The sequence below is a fragment of the Bubalus bubalis genome, chromosome 18, assembly GCF_019923935.1.
Source record: "Bubalus bubalis isolate 160015118507 breed Murrah chromosome 18, NDDB_SH_1, whole genome shotgun sequence".
Classification (NCBI taxonomy): domain Eukaryota; kingdom Metazoa; phylum Chordata; class Mammalia; order Artiodactyla; family Bovidae; genus Bubalus; species Bubalus bubalis.
Window position 1 is genome coordinate 54,360,621 of NC_059174.1, and position 19,773 is coordinate 54,380,393.

At 50.1% G+C, this 19,773-nt stretch overlaps 1 protein-coding gene and 1 non-coding gene across 6 annotated transcripts in view; both read left to right on the forward strand.

Annotated features, from left to right (window-relative positions):
* The window catches only part of ZSWIM9 (zinc finger SWIM-type containing 9), a 24,660-nt gene extending 7,487 nt beyond the window's left edge, over positions 1–17,173 (forward strand). For all 5 annotated transcript variants that reach the window (XM_044930806.2, XM_044930807.2, XM_025269418.3 and 2 more), the window contains exons 3-4: positions 2,243–2,555; positions 13,654–17,173. In XM_044930806.2, coding sequence (XP_044786741.1) covers positions 2,243–2,555; positions 13,654–15,837 — 2,497 coding nt within the window. In that variant the 3' untranslated portion in view covers positions 15,838–17,173. The remainder of the gene's footprint in view (positions 1–2,242; positions 2,556–13,653) is intronic.
* TRNAE-CUC lies at positions 17,072–17,144 on the forward strand. The gene has a single exon. It is a non-coding gene; the product is annotated as a tRNA-Glu (tRNA).
* Positions 17,174–19,773: the final 2,600 nt, after the last annotated feature.

Genomic DNA, 19,773 nt, shown 5'->3' on the forward strand with positions numbered 1-19,773 from the left:
TTTTCTCTTTTTTTGTACTCTGATTTTCTTTTCCCTTATTCTCTTTTTCACCATGCTGGATGTCATTCCCTAAGTTGATGGCAGGTGATGGGCCATGCCCTGCAGTTTGAAAACTACTGTCTGAGACAGGCTTTTGCTCACGCACATAGAGATGTATAAGGGCGTGTTAGCTCACGTGTTGTCTGTAAGAAGGGAGAACTGGAGACAACCTAACAGTTGGCATAGTTGTGGAGTGGAATATTAGGCAGCAAACAATGAAACAGAAAGTCCTGGAGGGCTAACGAGTGAAAAAGCAAGCTACAAAAGGTTATATAGAGTGTGATGTTTGTATTAGTTTCTAGTTGCTGCTGCAACGAATTACCACAAACACCGTGGCTTACCACACACATCATACAGATGTGTGATCTTACGCTGCTGAAGGTCAGAAGTCCAACACGGGTCTCAGTGAGTTCAATCAAGTTGTCTGCAGGGTTGTGCTTCTTCGGGAGGCTGCAGGGGAGAATCTGTTTCGTTGCCTTTTCCAGCTTCTAGAGCCCACCCCCATTCCTTGGTTTGCAGCCTCTTCCTCCATTTTCAAAGCCAACAGCATAGCATCTTTCAATCTGTCTCTGACTTTGATGCTCCTCTTACCTTTTTCCCCTTATTTAAGGACCCCTGTGATTCCACTGGGCCCGTCTGGATAACCTAGTATCATCTCCTCACCTCAAATCCGAATTTAATCATATTGGCAAAGTCTGTTTGCCCTGTACCATAACATCTGCTCGGCTCCTTCAACTATGACTATCCTTGTGTGCATGCGTGCGTGCAAAGTTGCTTCAGTCGTGTCTGACTCCTTGCGACCCTATGGACCATAGCCCACCAGGCTCCTCTGTCCATGGGATTTCCCAGGCAAGAATACTGGAGTGGGTTGCCATTTCCTTCTCCAGGGGATCTTCCCGACCCAGGGATCAAACCCATGTGTCCTGCATTGCAGGCAGATTCTTTGTCACTGAGCCAACAGGGAAGCCCATATTATATATAGAAGTGTGTATATTTTAATCCCAAACTTCTAATTTATCCCACCCCCTTCCTCCTTTGGTAACCATAAGTTTGTTTTATATGTCTTTGTTTTGTAAGTTTATTTGTGTCATTTTTTCAGTTCCATGTATAAGCAGTATCATATATTTGTCTTTGACTTAATGTCACTTAGTATGGTAGTCTCTAAGTACATTCATATTGTTGCAGATGGCATTATTTTATTTTTATGGCTGAGTAATAGTCTACCATATCTGTGTCTACATCTGTATATAATACAGATATCTCACCGTAAGGCTTTGTGTTCCTTTGATACCTCATCAGTTTGAGCACCTTTTCATGTATACAAAATTTTGAAACCTTGTAACATCATTTCCATTGCTTATGAATACATAAAAACACATGTGGGAATGGTCAGTACCCCCTTTTGGGAGTGGCTACCTCTGGGGACAGAAGGAGGGAGGGGATTTAGTTGGGATAGAGTTCACAGAAGGCCTCAGCTCGCAGTGTTGTTATTGCTAAGTCAGAAGCGGATACAGGAGTATATGAAATGTTTTATTTCTTCAAATTGATTAAGGTAAGTATGATAAACCATGCATTCACTTTTAATAGAGCTGGGGGTGGTGGATACAGAATTCTAGCACACATACAGCCCTCCCCCATGTTCCAGACACGGTTTTCCAGTACTTTCCAGGTAGCAACTCTTAATCCTCACAACAACCCTATGAAGAATGTATGATGATTGTTACCTCCCTTTTAAGAGGAAACTGAGGCCCAGAGACCTGAAGCAACCTGCCCAAGGTCACACAGCCAGCATATTCTTAAGGCCCTCTACTCTTCTCTATGCTCAAAACAATTCTTTTTAAAACAATTTTACTGAGAGTTGATTAATAATGTTGTGTTAGTTTTAGGTGTGCAGCAAAGTGATTCAGTTAAGACATATATTCTTTTTAGATTCGTTTCCATTGTGGGTTATGACAGGGTATTGAGTATAGGTCCCTGCACATACAGTAGGTCCTTGTTGGTTATCTAGTTTCTATATAGTAGTGTGTTTATTTTATTTTAATCGTGTGTATGTTTTAATCCGGAACTCATAATGAATGGATCCCTCCCCCACCTTGAAACAATTCTTAATGTTAAAACCTAAGAATAAAGGAGAGAGAGAGAAGGCAGAAGAGGGCGGGCAGTGGGGCGATGTGACTGGCGGCCGTGATCCTTCCTTCCGCAGGCCCCCCCAGCCTGGCTGCCCGGCCTTCATCATCGTCAAGCTGAGTCCGCTGCGGGACCGCCTCGTGGTGACGGAGTGCCAGCTGACCCACTCACACCCGGCCTGCCCGCTCGAGTTCGCCTACTACTTCCGCCCGGGCCACCTGCTGGCCAACGCCTGCCTACCTGTTCGCACCACCAACAAGATCTCCAAGCAGTTCGTGGCCCCGGCTGACGTGCGCCGCCTGCTCTCCTACTGCAAGGGCCGCGACCACGGCGTCCTGGACGCCCTGCACGTGCTCGAAGGGCTCTTCCGCACCGACCCCGAGGCCAAGGTGGGGTCTCGTGAGAGGCAGGCGGGGAACGGGGGTACGGGGGAGAGCCACGCCCAAGTCTCGCGGGCCTTTCATTTCATCCATCCATCCATCCTCCCATTCATCATTCTCGCCTTTCATTCATTCCTTTCCACATTCATTCAGCACTTATGGAGGCATGGGATGGGGGTGAGAGGCGGCCGCCAGCAAGACACACACAGTCCCTCAGAGAACTCATCCTCTAGGGCCGCGCCCTGCAGTAGAACTTTCTGCCGGGATGGGAATGCCTTATGATCCCACGCCGCCCACTATGTTAGCTCCGCAACCACATGTGGTTGTTGGGTGCTTGTCATGTGGCCAGTCGGACTGAGGAACCCAATTTTTAAATATTACTTCGTTTTCACAAATTGAAATTTAAATAGCCACCTGTGGTGATTGGCTACTACTAGCGTGCAGTGGTCGCGGGAGAAACCACAGACAGGCATGTCCAAATGTGGTATCAGGTCAATAGAATTGGGGCTAGGTAGAAAAGTATCCAGAGTGATGGACGGTGCTATTAAAAATTTTTTTTTAACTGAACTACACAAATATAAAATGCACAAATGATAAGTATGGAATTTGATGAGTATTCACAAAGTAAAAACACCCCGGTCAACCAGATCACATCTTAGTAGGGAGGGAATGCCATGATATAATGAGATGAATGGGGGTTGGAGGGGTAGGGGAAGAATCCTAAAGGAGAATAGGGCAAGAGTGTGGACAGGGACCGTTGTAAGGGTGCTATTTTAATGTGAGTGGTCAGGGAAGGCTTCTATGAGGACATGATGGTGAAGCTGAGGAGACAGACTGGAGGGAGGGGACACCCCCCCCCCCCAATCATTTTGTCTTTGAAAGGAAATGGATTCCAGGCAGAGGGAAGAGTCATTGCAGAGGCTCTGAGGCTGGGGGGAGATCCAGGTGCTGGAAGAATGGTGAGAATACTGCTCCTCTGTGAGGAATCTTTCTGCTGGTTTGATCTGACTTCAGAGCCAGGGAGGACTTAAAGGGAAAGAAGGAAGGAAGGGAGGGAAGAAGAGAAGGAGGGAGGAGAGAAAATTGGTTTCTCCTTTCTCCTTCTGGCTGTGCTTTCATGCATGGAAGAGGTCCCGACTCAGGATAAAGATGAGGTGTGAACCTGTTACCAACTCCAAGCTCACTCTGCTTGCTGCATGAGAGGCCAATAAATCCAAGGGCCAAGGTGTTGAAGGAAGAAATATGCCTTTATGCAGAAAGCCAGCTGACCCAGAAGATGGCAGACTAACGTCTCAAAATAACCATCTTCTTGTTGCCGGGAGGAAGCCAGTTCTGACTCCATGTTGGAAACTGTTTCTTTGACTTGCTTTTATTATTATAATCATACTCAAGGGCTTGCCTGGGAGGACCCTGCCCCTCTGCTTGACTGTAAACTAAAGTCCCTTTGTTCATCTCCTGGAGAGATAGTTTGTCCTTGCCCCCCTGTGAATAGAAGAGAGTAACACACCCCTTCTGAAGGTTGGACATTCCCTTGGAGATGTTTTGCAAGACTGAAGACCCTTTCACTTTACTTCCCCACTGCATCTCCCTCTCTGTTCTGCCTTTTGACTTTAGTTCCTCATTGCCTCTTTCTCTCTGATCTATAAAACAACCTGGTGTCCATACCCCAATAAGATGGTTATTTTGAGGTGCTAGCCTGCCATCTTCTCGGTCTGCCGGCTCGCCGATTAAAGTCTCTTCCTTGCCTCAACACCTCACCTCGTCTCTCGGATTCATTGGCCTATTGTGCAGCGAGCAGGGCGAGCTTGGACTCGGTAACATTCTCAGGGCCTGGATGCCAGGTTCTTTTATGGATAGGAGATGGAGGGAGGTGAGAAAACAAGTTAAAAAGACCATTTAATTCTTGAAAATACCTCCTAGAATGGCAAGTCTCAGGCAGGGGAATGTGTTAGTTTTTCTTTACAATCATTCATAGGTGTGTAGGGTCAGATTATCTCCCTGTGAGCTAAACAAAGGCACTTTAGCTTAAGGGTCAGACAGAGGGGGCAGGGTTCTCTGAGGCAGGCCATTATGTATGATTATAACAACAAAAACAGCATACACACACACACACACACACACAAAACACGAGGGTTAAAGCCATAGAAACAGCAAGGAGTCAAAATTAACCCTTCCCAGTAACAAACCCACTCTCTAGAATCAAGTCCAAGCACTCTTCCCATCTCCACCTCATGCCCAGTAACAAGCCCTCTTTCACACCCAGCCCCCTATCCACACATAATATTGATAATTTCACTAATGTTTATCAGGCACTTACTATGTTCCGGGCACTACCCTAAGTGCTTTATAAATGGTAATTTGTTTCAAATCTCACCAGCACACTACAAGGAAGGAGTCCACCATTCTCATTTTCATTTTGCAAATAAGGAAGCTGAAGCACAGAGAGGGCAAGTAACTGGCTGGAGGTCACACCGCTACTTAGCAACAGAGCTGGACTTCAGACCGACACAGTCTGGATCCAAGGACATGCTCTTTACCACTCTGTATATTCCTCAGTTTGAAAATGAGGTTCCTGCGCCTCCTTGTCAGTTCCAGCTCTTCCCTAGAAACACCCTGAGTAGGGTCACCCCTGCAAGCAGCAGCATGTTCATATTGGAAAGACTCCAAAGTCAGTGGATCATCCTTCTAGCTCCCAGTCTGGAGGCTGTCATGAAATCCAGCCTCAACTGAAGTTGGTCCTGGGTCTGTGACTTGCCCTGCCTTAATTTTTTTCAATTGAAGTATAGTTGATTTACAGTGTTGTGTTAGTTTCAAGTATACAGCAAAGTGATTCTGTTATGCATATACATGCATCTATTCTTTTTCCTTATCGGTTATCACAAAATGTTGAGTTTAGTTCCCTGTGCTGTACTCAACTTTGGTGCTTATCTATTATATATAGTAATGTGTATATGTTCCTGGAGGAGAGCATGGCAACCCACTCCAGTATTCTTACCTGGAGAATCCCCATGGACAGAGGAGCCTGGTGGGCTACCGTCCATGGTGTCGCAGAGTCAGACACGACTGAGCGACTAAGCACAGCACAGCACGGTGTGTATATGTTCATCCCAAGCTCTTAGTTCATCCCTCCCCCGCCCTTTCCCTTTGATAACCATAAATCTTTTCGTTTCTAAGTCTTTGAGTTTACGTCTGTTGTGTGAATAAGTTCGTTTGTATACTTTATTTCAGATTCCACATATAAGCATTATCATATATTTGTCTCTCTCTGTCTGGCTTACTTCACTTAGGATGATAATCTCTAGGTCCATCTGTGACGCTACAAATGGCGTTACTTCCTTCTTTTTCATGGCTGAGTAGTGTTCCAGTGTGTGTGTGTGTGTGTGTGTGTGTGTGTGTGCACGCTAAGTCGCTTTGTCGTGTCGACTCTTTCCCATCCTATGGACTGTAGCCTTCCAGGCTCCTCTGTCCATGGGATTCTCCAGGCAAGTATACTGGAGTGGGTTGCTTTGGCCTCCTCCAGGGGATCTTCCCAACCCAGGGATTGAACCTGGGTATATTATGTCTACCTGCATCGGCAGGCAGGTTCTTTACCACTGGTGCCACCTGGGAACCCCATTACACACACACACACACACACCCCACATCTTCTTTGTCCATCATCTTCTGTCCATGGACACTTAGGTTGCTTCCATGTCTTGCTCCTGTGAATAGTGCTGCTGTGAACTTGAAGTGCATATGTCTCTTCAAATCAAGAGTTTTCTTTGGATATATGCCCAGGAGTGGGATTGCAGGATTATATGTCGACTTGCCTTAATACTTTTGAAAGAAATGAAGAAGTTCTAGAAAACCAAGACACAGACTAGTGAAAGGGCTCTTCCTTTTAAAAAAAAATTTAAATACTGGTGTTTTGAATATGTAAGACGGTCACATGGTCCTAAATTCAAGAGGTACGAAGGGTATGTAGTGACAAGTCCCCTTGACATATCCTGTCCCTCGGGGCTCCTCCTCAGAGGCTGCTGGAGTATTCAGTGGCTTATCCATCATTTGTATCTTTCTGTTTTATAGCCCAGCGCTGTCCCACAGAACTTTCTGTGTTGCTAGAAATGATTTGTGTCTTGCTGTCCAGTAGGCTAGCTCATGTGGCTATTGAGTGCTTGAAATATGGCCAGTCTAACTGAGGAACTGAATTATTTTATTTTATTTGGCTGTGCTGTGCCGGATTTTTAAGTTGTGACTTGCAGGATCTTAGTTCCCCCACCAAGGAACCAATACATGCCCCGCTGGAGTGGAAGTGTGGAGTCTTAACCACTGGGCTGCCAGGGAAGTCCCTTGAATTCTTCACTGAATTACACGAACGGAAATTTCAGTAGCCCCATGTGGCTAGTGGCTTCTGAACGGAACGGCACAGCTCTCTGCACAGATAACATTTGCATGTGTTTCTTTTTAATCTTCTTTGCCCTCACCCCTCCCCCAGCAAGGCAGCGCATCACACCCACTTTTCTGCATCTTGCTTTGTATGCTGGGACCTGCCAGACGTTAGCATCTTTTGTTCTTCCCCTGGGGCCGCTCAAATCCCCCTGAGAAAACTCCAACCACTTGGCTGGCTGGAGGGTAAAAAAAGACAACCATAGGCTTATAGAGCCGTTTCACCGAGGGTATCCCAGAGCCCTATCTGAACCTGGAGCTGGTGCACCCCCTGGTCTCTCACGGCTCAGTCTCAGCCTTTCTACCTCTTGTTGGCTCCCAAAGCGAATCTTCTCTATGTCCTGTTTTTTACATCAGGCTAGTCATTCGGGGAGTGATATAGTAACAGCTAGAAATTTGCTTTTATGTGGATGTACACTAAAAACATGATATACATTCTAGCTGTACCATTTCCTGTCTGGGGAACATCCAGTAAGTTGTCAACACAAGTTATTAATACACAACCTCTTTGGACCTTGGTTTGTTCATCTGTAGAATGGAGATAATCAAAGATACTACTTGATAGGGTTTGGGGGCTTGGTTTAGGGTCTGGTGGCTCAGACCATAAAGAATCTGCCTGCAATGTGGGAGACCTGGGTTTGATCTCTGGATCAGGAAGATTCCCCTGGAGAAGGGAATGGCTGTCCACTCCAGTATTCTTGCCTGGAGAATCCCATGGACCAAGGAGCCTGGCAGGCTGCAGTCCATGAGGCCGCAAAGAGTCAAATATGAGTGAGCAACTAACACTTTCATAGGGTTTAGGGTTGTTGTTTTTGTAGGGTGTGTGTGTGTGTGTGTGTGTGTGTGTGTGTGTGTGTGTAAGGAACAGTGCCCAGAAAGTTGGAAGCTCTATATAATTTGGCTATTTAGCTATTATTTTTATTCCTTCATTTTTTGGGGGAGGTGGGGACAGTCTGGACACTGTCCACATGTTATTCTGTACATGTGAAATAGGAGGCTGTGTGCCTGAATATAGGAAGATGTGTGGTGGGGAGTGTTAAGTGGTATGGTTTCCAATATTCACATCACCTTCTGATGTGGAATCTGGTCTACGGATGTTGCATCCCAGGGCCACCGATCTGTGGGTCTGAGACGGTACCCACGCTCATTCGCATCCTCCCAGCTGCTCCTCCCCCGGCCACTCCATCCCCGCTTGTGCCCCACCATCCACCATGCACCTCACCCTGGAAGCCTGGGAGGCAGGCCCGATCACTTCTGTGAAGGGTCTAATGGTCAGAAGCATGGACCCTGGGCCCAAAATGCCTGAGTTCAAATCCCAGCTCTGCTGCTTACTACCTGTGTGACCCCAGACAAGCAACTGAACTGCTCTGTGCCTCAGTTTCCCCATGTGAAAAATGGGATGGTAATAACAGGCCCTGATGTTCAGGATTGTTGTGGGGGTTGAAAGAGTTAATGCCGCAGAACTGTGGAGATAGTTTTTCCCAGCAGTTTGCATGTGTGTATTAAGTCGCTTCTCTTCAGTCATGTCTGACTCTTTGCCACCCCATGGACTGGTAGCCCGCCAGGCTTCACTATGGGATTCTCCAGGCAAGAATACTGGAGTGGGTTGCCGTGCCCCCCTCCAGGGGATCCTCTCAACCCAGGTATCGAACCGACGTCTCTTACATCTCCGGCATTGGCAGGCGGGTTCTTTACCTCTAGTGCCACCTGGGAAGCCCTTTGCTCTGTTTGCTTTTCTTGTATTCCTTTTCACAAGGAGAAAAAGATAAGAGGCTTACTTAATACAGTGGACACATGTAAGGTTGTTCTGGAGGGTTTTTTTAACCCGTTATATCTATTAATATTTTCTTTTCGTTTCTGTTTTGTAACAGAAGTATAGTTGATTTGCAATGCTGTGTTACTTTCTGCTGTACAGCAAAGTGATTCAGTTGTACATGCATATACGTTCTTTTTCCCATTATTTCCATTATGGTTTGTCACAGGATACTGAATAGTTTCCTGTGCTATTCAGTGCTGTGCTTAGTCACTCAGCATATCTGACTCTTTGCGATCCCATGGACTGTAGCCCACCAGGCTCCTCTGTCCATGCGGATTCTCCAGGCAAGAATACTGGAGTGGGTTGCCATGCCCTCCTCCAGGGGATCTTCCCAACCCAGGGCTCTAACCCAGGTCTCCTGCATTGCCAGAGGATTCTTTACCGTCTGAGCCACCCAGGAAGCCCGTGCTATACAGTAGGACCTTGTCATTTATCCTTTTTTTTTTCTTTTTTTGAGATGTAATTGACATATAACATTCTGTTAGTTTCAGGTATACAACATAAGGGTTTTTTTAATATTTACTTATTTTTATTTATTTACTTGGCTGTGTATGGTCTTAGCTATGGCATGCAAGATCTTCCTTGGGGACAATGACTCTCTAGTTGTGGCGCCCAGACTCCAGAGCGTGTCGGGCTCAGAAGTTACAGTGCTGGGCTTAGTTGCTCCAGGACATGTGGGATCTTAGTTCCCCAATCAGGGTTCTAACCCACATCCCCTGCATTGCAAGGTGGGTTCTTAACCCCTGGACCACCAGGGAAGTCCCCATAAGGGTTTTGATATTTGTATATATTGTGAAATGATCACCTCAGTAAGTCTAGTTAGCATCTGACAACTTTTATCTTTACACTGGTTTCTACACCAGCTCCATCGAATAAGACTTTTTGTGTTGATGGAAATGTCCCGTCGGCCCCAACCCACAGAGTAGACATTAACCGCGCCCGGCTGCTGAGCAGTGAAATATGACCAGTGTGACCGAGCAAGTGAATTTTTACATCTTTTTAAGTCTTCATTTAAATGTAAATTGCTACTGTATTGAACAGAGCTGTCCTAGATGGAAACATCTGCTAGGATAAATTAAATCATAAAGTAATGGTAGGTATAAAAATTAATGATGGTTGAAAAAGCTGATTGTGGTGCTGTGACTGGCTCAGTGGTAAGCCGACGAGGCTCTTCCATAAAATGTATCGAATGCCTCTACTCCTTAAGATGCTGAATGTACAATTTTAGGGTGGGGGAGGCAATTTCCATGTTCTTTTTGGACTCTGCTAGGCTTTTCAGTGGAGAAGGCAATGGCACCCCACTCCAGTACTCTTGCCTGGAAAATCCCATGGACAGAGGAGCCTGGTGGGCTGCAGTCCATGGGGTCACAAAGAGTCAGACACGACTGAGCGACTTCACTTTCAGTTTTCACTTTCATGAATTGGAGAAGGAAATGGCAACCCACTCAGTGTTCTTGCCTGGAGAATCCCAGGAATGGGGGAGCCTGGTGGGCTGCCATCTGTGGGGTCGCACAGAGTCGGACACGACTGAGGCGACTTAGCAGCAGCAGCAGGCTTTTCGGAGAAGGCAATGGCACCCCACTCCAGAACTCTTGCCTGGAAAATCCCATGGATGGAGGAGCCTGGTAGGCTGAAGTCCATGGGGTCGCTAAGAGTCAGGCACGACTGAGCGACTTCACTTTCACTTTTCACTTTCATGCATTGGAGAAGGAAATGGCAACCCACTCCAGTGTTCTTGCCTGGAGAATCCCAGGGACAGGGGAGACTGGTGGGCTGCCGTCTATGGGGTCACACAGAGTCGGACACAACTGAAGCGACTTAGCAGCAGCAGCAGGCTTTATTTTTAATAGAATTTTGTTGTTGTTGTTACTGTTCTGGTATTTGTTTTTGTTTTTTTCTTTTACTTTGAAAGTGGAGAACTGTGCATTGCTTTTTAACCCGTTTTGAGGGATGAGGTCAGATTATGGCAGAATAGTTTGTGGAGAGACCTATGCTTAAATTATATTCCAACCCTGATTCTTCAGCTGTGGGTCAGCTCTGCAGGGCCTGGCTGAAACAGCCTAGCTGCCTGCCTGGTAGAAGGGACCTAAGCTCATTGCCACTAATCTCCCTACCCCATTAAGTGACTTTCGTGCAAAAATAATGAGGCCAGAGTGGCTGAGGCCAAGGCAGACAAGAGGGACAGGAGATGAGGTCCAAGGGCCCGATCATCCAGCTGGATAGCTGTGGGGTGAACTCTGCATTTGACTTGAAGTGTGATCGGAATTTCTGGGAAAGGTTTTCAAGCAGAGGAGGGGGTGATCTGATCTTGAAAATGCCCCCTGGCAGCTCTGTGGGGGACTGGGAGAGACAGGGAGCCCAGTGGAAGTGGCTACAGTAATCCAGGTGGGAGATGGTGATGGTTCTGACCAGTGGCCATAGGGGTGGGGAGATGGGGTCAGATCCTGGACTTATTTTGAAGGTTGCTGCTAGAATTTGGGGATGGGTTGAATTTTTCAAAATACATTTATTTGCTTGCGCCAGGTCTTCGTTGCAGCACGCAGAAGAATCTTTAGTTGTGGCATGTGAACTCTTAGTTGCAGCACGTGGGATCTAGTTCCCTGACCACGGATCGAACCCATGCCCCTTGCATTGGGAGCGAGGAGTCTTAGCCACTGGGCCCCCAGGGAAGTCCCTAGGGGGTGAACTGCATCTGGAGGGTGAAGAAACAGAGGAGCTAAGAGTCAGCCTTGAGTGCTGGGGACTGAGCTATAAAGTGGATGGTGGATTCGAAACTAGGATTCAAAACCAGCATTCCCTGAACTTCCACTCCAGAGACAGTGGCAATCGCTACACACTCGCATTCATTCACTCACTCACTAGGGGTGTATTGAGCAGCGGCTCAGGCCAGGTGCCATTCAGAGCACCAAGGGCTGCAAAAGTGAAATGAAACAGTATCCTTGTGATGCTGACATCCTAGGGAGGGCAAACAGGCAGCAAATAAAAATGTAACACGCTTCAGGGGTAAGTGTGGAGAGAAGTGGCTGGAGAGAGATGGGTGTTGGCTTAGATGGGGTGTTCAGAGAAGACCTTTGTGAGCACCTGGTCTTTAAGCATGGATGATAGTTATGATAATAAGAAACACTTCAAGAGCACTTACTGGTTATTGAGTGAGTATTGTTGAATAATAGTGATATTATTTGTCAGTGCTGCATGCATGCATGCTCAGTCGCTAAGTCATGTCCGACTCTTTGCGACCCCATGGACTACTGGCCAGCCTCCTCTGTCCATGGGATTTCCCAGGAAAGAATACTGGAGTGAGTTGCCATTTCCTTCTCCAGTGGATCTTCCTGACTCAGAGATTGAACCTGGATCTTCTGCATTGGCAGGTGGATTCTTTACCACTGAGCCACCAAGGAAACCCATTTGTGCCCTGAGATGTTCTAAATACTTCCATTCATTTCATCTGCCCAGTCACACTCTCATCATCATCATTTTGTAAATGATAGAGGTCAGGGAAGTGGCCAGAAGCTGCACACAGCCAGGAAGTGGGGGCTCCAGGGTCTCAGCTCAGGCCATCTGGCTCCAGACGCTATGCTAAACCTGACCATCCATGCATGAAGGAATGACTCTTCATTTCCCAGAAGGGGGAATTGGGAAACGAGGAGGTTAAGGAGGAAGCTGAGGCACAGAGAGCCTGAGTCACAAGGTTAGGAAGTGGTAGTGCAGGGACTCAAAGCTAGGCAAACTGGCCCCACAGTCTATGCCCTTGAATTCTAGACCAGTGGCTCTCAGACTTGAGCGTGCATGGGAACCCAGGCTGCATGCATGCGTGCTCAGTCGCTTCAGTTGTGTCCGACTCTTTGTGACCCCATGGACTATAGCCCATCAGGCTCTTCTGTCCATGGGATTCTCCAGGCAAGAATACTAGAGTGGATTGCCATGCCCTCCTCCAGGGGATCTTCCCAACCCAGGGATCAAACCCGTGTGTCCTGCATTGCAGGCATATTCTTATACCACTGAGCCACCAGGGAAGCCCTGGAAACCCTGGGAGAGCTTGTCAAGACAGATTGCTGGGCCCCTCCCCCTGAACTTCTGACTCAACGGGGCTGCAGAGGGCCTGGGAATATGCATTTCTGTCAAAGAACCAATAGGTGATGCTGATGCTGCTGATCCAGGACTTACACTTTGAGAACCACTACCCTAGACTGCCTTTGAGTGTAGAAAGGAATGAATACCCAGTTTCTATTAGGGGGAACTGAGGTTCAGAGACGCTGTCTAGTGGGCAAAAACCACACAGCTCTTAGATGGTAATGCCAGAATCGCAAATCCAGGCAATCTGGCCTGCGTGCTCAGTGTCTCAATCGTGTCCGGTTCTGTGTGACCCCATGGACTGTAGCCCGCCAGGATCCTCTGTCCATGGAATTTGCCAGGCAAGAATACTGGAGTGGTTTGCCATTTCCTACTCCAGGGGCTCTTCCCCATCCAGGGATCGAACCCACATCTCCTGTGTTTCCTGCACTGGCAGGTGGATTCTTTACCACGGCTCCACCTGGGAAGCCCCCAATCTGGAGTCGGGTTTTAAACCATTCCCCTGCACTGCCTCCTGCTGGTCAAACGGATAAATGAATGAATGGCTGGAGAGCATCACAGACTCAATGGACACGAATTTGAGCAAACTCCGGGAAATAGTGAAGGACAGGGAAGCCTGGAGTGCTACAGTCCATGGGGTCTCAAAGAATGGGGCACGACTTGGGGACTGAACAAGAACAGCAACAATGAATTAATGGATGGAGTCCCAGTTCCCTCCGAGGGGGGAATCGTGGGCAGGGCGACGACCCCTGAGCCTCTTGACAGCTCTCCCTGCCTCTCCTCCCGCGCCCGCAGGTGAAGCTGGTGTTCGTGGAGGACCAGGCGGTGGTGGAGACCGTGTTCTTCCTGACGTCACGCACCCGGGCGCTGTTGCGGCGCTTCCCACGCATGCTTCTGGTGGACCGGCTGCCGGGGCTGCAAGGCGCGCTGGATCTGCTGGCGGTGTTGTGCGTGGACGGCGCGGGCCGCGCGCGTCAGGCCGCGTGCTGCGTGGCGCGCCCGGGCACGCCGAGCCTGCTGCGCTTCGCGCTGGCCTCGTTGCTGCAGAGCGCGCCGGATGTCAAGGGCCGCGTGCGCTGCCTGACTGCCGGGCCTGAGGTGGCGGCGCAGCTGCCCGCCGTGCGCCAGCTCCTGCCCGGCGCGCGCGTCCAGATCTGCAGGGCGCAGGGCCTGGAGACACTCTTCAGCAAGGCGCAGGAGCTGGGCGGCGCGGGCCGCGAGGACCCGGGCCTGTGGCCCCGCCTCTGTCGCCTGGCGGGCGCGTCGTCCCCCGCTGCCTACGCCGAGGCCCTGGCCGAGCTGCGGGCCCACGGCCCGGCCGCCTTTGTCGATTACTTTGAGCGCAACTGGGCGCCACGCCGGGACATGTGGGTGCGCTTCCGCGCCTTCGAAGCCGCCCGCGACCTGGACGCGTGCGCCTTGGTGCGCGGCCACCGCCGGCGTTTGCTGCGCCGCCTGAGCCCCTCGCGCAGCGTGGCGCAGTGCCTACGCGATCTGGTGGCCATGCAGTGGGCCGACGCGGCTGGGGAGGCGGCGCCCGACATCTCCGACGACGCCGGCCCTTGGCTGGAGGGGGAGCCAGGGAGGGGAGCCCAGGTGGAAAACCAGAGGTTGAAGGGCCTAGAAACCAGAGACTGGGGAGGGGCGTGGAAGGAGGGAAGTTTTTGGAGAGAAGCCCAGGTGGAGAAGGAGTGGGCCCGAGGGCTGGAGACCAGAGACCGGGGAGGGGCTCAGGTGGAAAGTGAGAAGGGGAGAGGGTTGCAAATCCGAGACTGGAGAGGGGTCCAGTTGGAAAACCAGGTGAGAGAGCTAGAGGGGAGTGTCTGGAGAGGGTCCCAGTTGGAGAAGGAGCGCTTGAGAGCTCCCGAGATCCGAGACTGGAGGGGGGGCCCGTTGGAGGGTGAGAAAGATTGGGGGCTGGAAGGTTATATCTGGAGGGGGGCCCAGGTGGAGGACCAGAGGTTGAGAGGACTGGAAGGGTATACCTGGAGGCTGGCGCAGCTGGAGGATCGAAGGGTAAGGGTGCTGGAGACCGCAGACGGGAGGGGGACCCAGTTTGATTGCGAGAGAGCCAGGAGTCATGATGGGAGCTCCTGGAGGGGGCCCAAGTTGCACGATGAGCGGATAAGTGGCCTGAAAACCAGGGACTGGAAGGGGCTGCACTTGGAAGCCGAGAAGGAGAGGGGGCTGGAGGTCAGAAACTGGAGGGGGGTCCCTGTGGAGAAGGCCCTGGAACTGGTCCCCGAGAATGGAGACCCCAGGGGGCCCCAGTGGGGAGATGGGAGGCAGAGAGGGCCAGAGACTAGAGAAGGAGGAGCGAGGTTGGGTGTCAAAAGAAGAAGGGGCCTGGAGGATGTAGTTCTGATCCAGCTGGGGGACCCAAGGGGGGCAGGCCTGGAGAATGGAGATGGAGGGGGTGCCCTGGCTGGCAGCCCCAAGAGCAGAGGCAGGCAGGGCAGGGAGTGTGGGGACCCAGAAGGGGGCTGTCTAGGGCTGGGGGATGGAGTCACGTGCAGCGTCCCAGTGGGGACCGTGTCAGAGGGTGACCCAGAGCGGGCAGCGAGAAGGAGGAGGTACCAGGCCCCAGGGGAGAGCTCGCAGGAAGGAAGTGGAGGAGAAGGCCCAAGGGAACCAAAGAGGCCGTGCTTCCCCTCAGGGGACGAGGAGGTGGACTGGGAGCCGCTGGCCAAGTTCCGAGCAGCCTGCGGGCCAGAACTGGCAGAGCTGGTGGCCGAAGAGCTGGCCTTCGCCCGGCAGCACGGGACCCGCGGTTTCCACTGGACCGGGGCTGGCTTCGCCCTGCAGGACGGCGCCTCGGACTTCTTCCTGGACGGTGCGCTGACACGCTGCTCCTGCTCCATCCACGCGGCGCGCCGCCTGCCCTGCCGCCACGTGTTCGCCGCACGCCTCCTCACCGGGGCAGCCTTATTCCACATGGACCTGCTCAGGGATTGCTGGGGGAGGGCCCCTGAGCCCTGAGCCCGCCGGCCCCTGCCCGTGACCCTCCACGGTGGGAGCCGGAGGGTGGGGGCGGGAGGGCACGCTTCGATCCCAAAGATAACAGGGCTGAGGCCCAGAAGGCCACCCCATTCTGTCCCCGGCCACCTTCTGGGGTACCCAGGGGCCCCATCTTGGCAGCTGGCCTCTCTGGATCCGAGGGGGGAGCCGACAGTGTGGTCTTTGAGGTCCCGTGGCAGATGGTGGTGGCCAAGGGATTCTCCTTCGGAGAGGAAAGTTGGGGTAAGTGTAGACAGGGTCAGGTCGGAACAGGGGAAGGAAGGGGGTAGAGCTGGGGGAGGGGAGGACACCAGGATGTGGGGAGAGCCTGGCAGGAGGAGGGAGAAAAGCAAAGGGGGATGAAGGAGAGGGGAGGGGAGACAGAACAAAGGAGACATGGAGGAGAGAGGACAAGGGAAGAGGCAGAAATGACGAAGAAACGGAGACAAGAGGAGGTTGGAGAGGGTGGGGGAGGGGAGGAGGAGATGAGGATGAAGCAGAGGGAAGGGGAAAAGGAATCCGCAAAAGAAAGGAAAGGGAGAAAAGAAATGGGAGGGGTTTGATTTGGGATTTCTCTGAGGCCTGGAGTCTTGGATCGCCTTCGCCTACTTGTTGGTCATTCCCGGAAGAGACAGAATTAGAGGGGGGCCCTGAGGGTCTGATGGGATGGGCTGGGGGCTCTCCAGCGGTGGAGGGGAACCGTCTGGACTCCGGCGCTTCAAGATTGGAATAAAACAGTACTATTTTGGTTTTCGTGCTGAGTTCTTGGCTTGGGGGTGGGTAGGAGGCTGAGACCCAGAGGACAGTTGAAAAGGTCCAGTGTTCCTCCTTATTTTTTTTTTTCTCCTATCAACAGGCCCTACAGGGGCTTGATGAAATGTGGGGACCCAAAATGAATCCATCTCCATGGCAGCTCAGGCCCCATCCTCCCTTGCCTGGGCCAGTAGGCCATGGGGACAGCTTGCCAACACCTGTGGATGCTTTCCTCCAATGACTAGTCCATGCCAGTGATTGGTTTAAGATGGGGCGTGTGCCCTGATCCAGGCCAGTGGGTCTGCTTAGGGTAGGAGACTTCTAAAAGTTCTCTCAGTCCTAAGGAGAAGCCCAGAATGCGATGGTTAGGCCTAGAGCTGCTTACAAGCCTCTTAATAAAATGTGAGAATGAAGGATATCATTGACGATAACAGAGCTAAGAGAGGAAGAAAATCTGGGAAATTCCCTGGTAGTCCAGTGGTTAGGACTCTGCATTCTCACTACCGAGGGCCCGGGTTCAATCCCTGGTCAGGGATCTAAAATCCCGTAAACTGTGTGGCCAAAAGGAAAGAAAGAAAAAAAACCCTGTATCTGGAGTCTTCCTACTGGGGAGCTGCCTAAGTAGGATAAAGATAAGTTAATACTTAATGGCAGTTGGAGTTGGGGTTTCTGTTATTGTAGGTGATGTGGGGGACTGAATTCTCCTGCAGGTGATAGAAATCCAGGCAGAAATAGCACAGCACTTCTCAAATTTTACGAATGGATGAATCACCAATCAGTCTAAATGGGGCCCGATATTTTATCATTGTTGTCGTTTAGTCGCTAAGTCGTGTCTGACTCTTTCAACACCCCATGGACTGTAGCCAGCCAGGCTCCTCTGTCCGTTGGATTTCCCAGGCAAGAATACTGGAGTGGGTTGCCATTGCCTTCTCCAGGGGATCTTCCCAACCCAGGGAGGGAACTGGCATCTCCTGCATTGACAGGCAGAATCTTTACCACTGAGCCACCAGGGAAGCCCCCAAGATTGTATAAGGTTCTCCAATGATGAGGTTGCTGCTGGACTGTGGAGCACACTTTGAGTAGCAACAAAGGAGCTTGATATAAAAGAGGGTCCAGCCAGTCACATCACTGGGAAATCAGAGGCTTTAAGTGCAGCTGAATCCAGGAGCTCAGATAATGTCAGGTTTCTCCTCTGTGCTTCTGCCTTTTGTGTGTGGGTTCTTTCAAAAGAAGGCAATCTCCTTTGGCTGAGAAAGATAGTGACTTGGAGCCCTAATCTCATATCCTCAGATTTTGATTCCCTTTCCATCAGCATCCCTGTATCAAGTCTCAAAGAAGAAACTGATTGGATGTACCAAGTGTATCAGTATCAGTTATCTATGGTTGCGTTAATGCTGTGTAACAACCATGACACTTCAAAGCTATTTAATGATAAGCATTGATTGTTTTTGTCTTTCATTGTCTCTTGTTTATGTGTTACTCAAACTTGAGCAAGCCTCAGGAAATTGATTACCCAGAGACCTTGTTAAGACATAGACATCACCCTGAATTTCTGATTGAGTAGGTCTGAGGAAGGGCCTGAGAATTTACATGTCTAATGATGCTGATGCACCTGGTTTAAAGACCATGCTCGGAGAATCACTGCTCTGATCAGTCAGCCTGGACACCTGCCTATTCCTATAATAGGACGATGGAGCAGACAGAATGTACAGGATCACAAAGATTGAGGAGTTTGGGGGATTTTTATATTTATTATTTATTTGGCTCCACTGAGTCTTCATTGCAGCATGTGGGATCTAGTTCCCTGACCAGGGATTGAACCCAGGTCCCCTGCATTGGGAGCATGGAGTCTTAGCCACTGGACCACCAGTGAGGTTCCGAAAAGGGAGGGTTGTTCAAGAAAGGAGGCAGTAAGAATTCTGAGCAGGCAAACCCCACCGCAGTCCAGTGCACATCAATGTCCCTCTTAACTGTTTTATAGACCTCCCCACTTAACTGTTTTATACTTAGATTTTTGGACGTGGGTTAGGGAGAGTCCTAGGAGGGAAAGAGCTCAGCTGTACTATAAATTGAAGAAGGGCTAGTAGAAGAGGGTCAGGGTATGAGAAAGGCAGAGATGTGGATAGTGACATCAGAACCTTAAATGTACAGGAGGAACAGGAGATGAGTCTTCATTCTGGGAGCAGTGGGAAGCCATTCAGTTTTTCATGGGGGGCGGGGCTCCCTGGTGGTCCAGTTATTAAGAATCTGCTTTGCAATGCAGGGATGTGGGTTCCATCCCTGTTTGGGGGAACTAAGATCCCACATGCTGAGGAGAAGCTAAGCCCACACGCCACAACCACTAAAGCCCAGACAGCACAACTAAAGAGTCGGTGCCCCGCGATGCAGCAAAATAAATTAATTTTTAAAAAAGAGATGGGGTAAAATCTCACAAAAAAATTTTTTTTCACACAAGGGCATGGCTTGATGGGGCACACCTGGTGGTTCAGACAGTAAAGAATCTGCTTGCAATGCAGAAGATCCAGGTTCGATCCCTGGGTTGGGAAGATCCCCTTGGAGAAGGGAATGGCAATCCACTCCAGTATTCTTGCCTGGAGAATTCCATGGATAGAGGAGCCTGGCGGGCTCCTCTGGGGTCGCAAAGAGTCGGACACGACTGAGTGAATGACACACACACACCCATGGCACGACTGGATGTACAGAAATAAAATTACCCCTGGCAGCTTTCTTGTGACAAATGGATTGGATGTGAGTTCAGAGGAAGAAGAGGTTTATGGTCAGCAAAACGGGACAGAGCAGAAGTTTCTTCAGAGAAATGGATCTTGAAGGATGCATTTGACAGGGTAAGAATGGGGAAGTGCATTCTCTGCAGAGGGAACATCGTGTGTAACAGTTTCCCCTTGAGGAAGGCAAGAGAAAACTCTAAAGTTCAGTGACCCTTGGACCTCTAACATGCTCTACATGCCCAACACAATCCCTTCAGTCCTCTGCTCAAATGTCACCTTCTTCTAAAAGCCATCCCTAAACTGTCCATTTAAAGAGCCATCCCACCCCCTTTCTCTGCTCTATTTTTCACAAGGACTATCACTGCCTGAAAAATTGTGCCATACATCTCTACCAGGTCAGCACTGGTCTTGGTTAACATCCCTGCTCCACTCCTTGCCA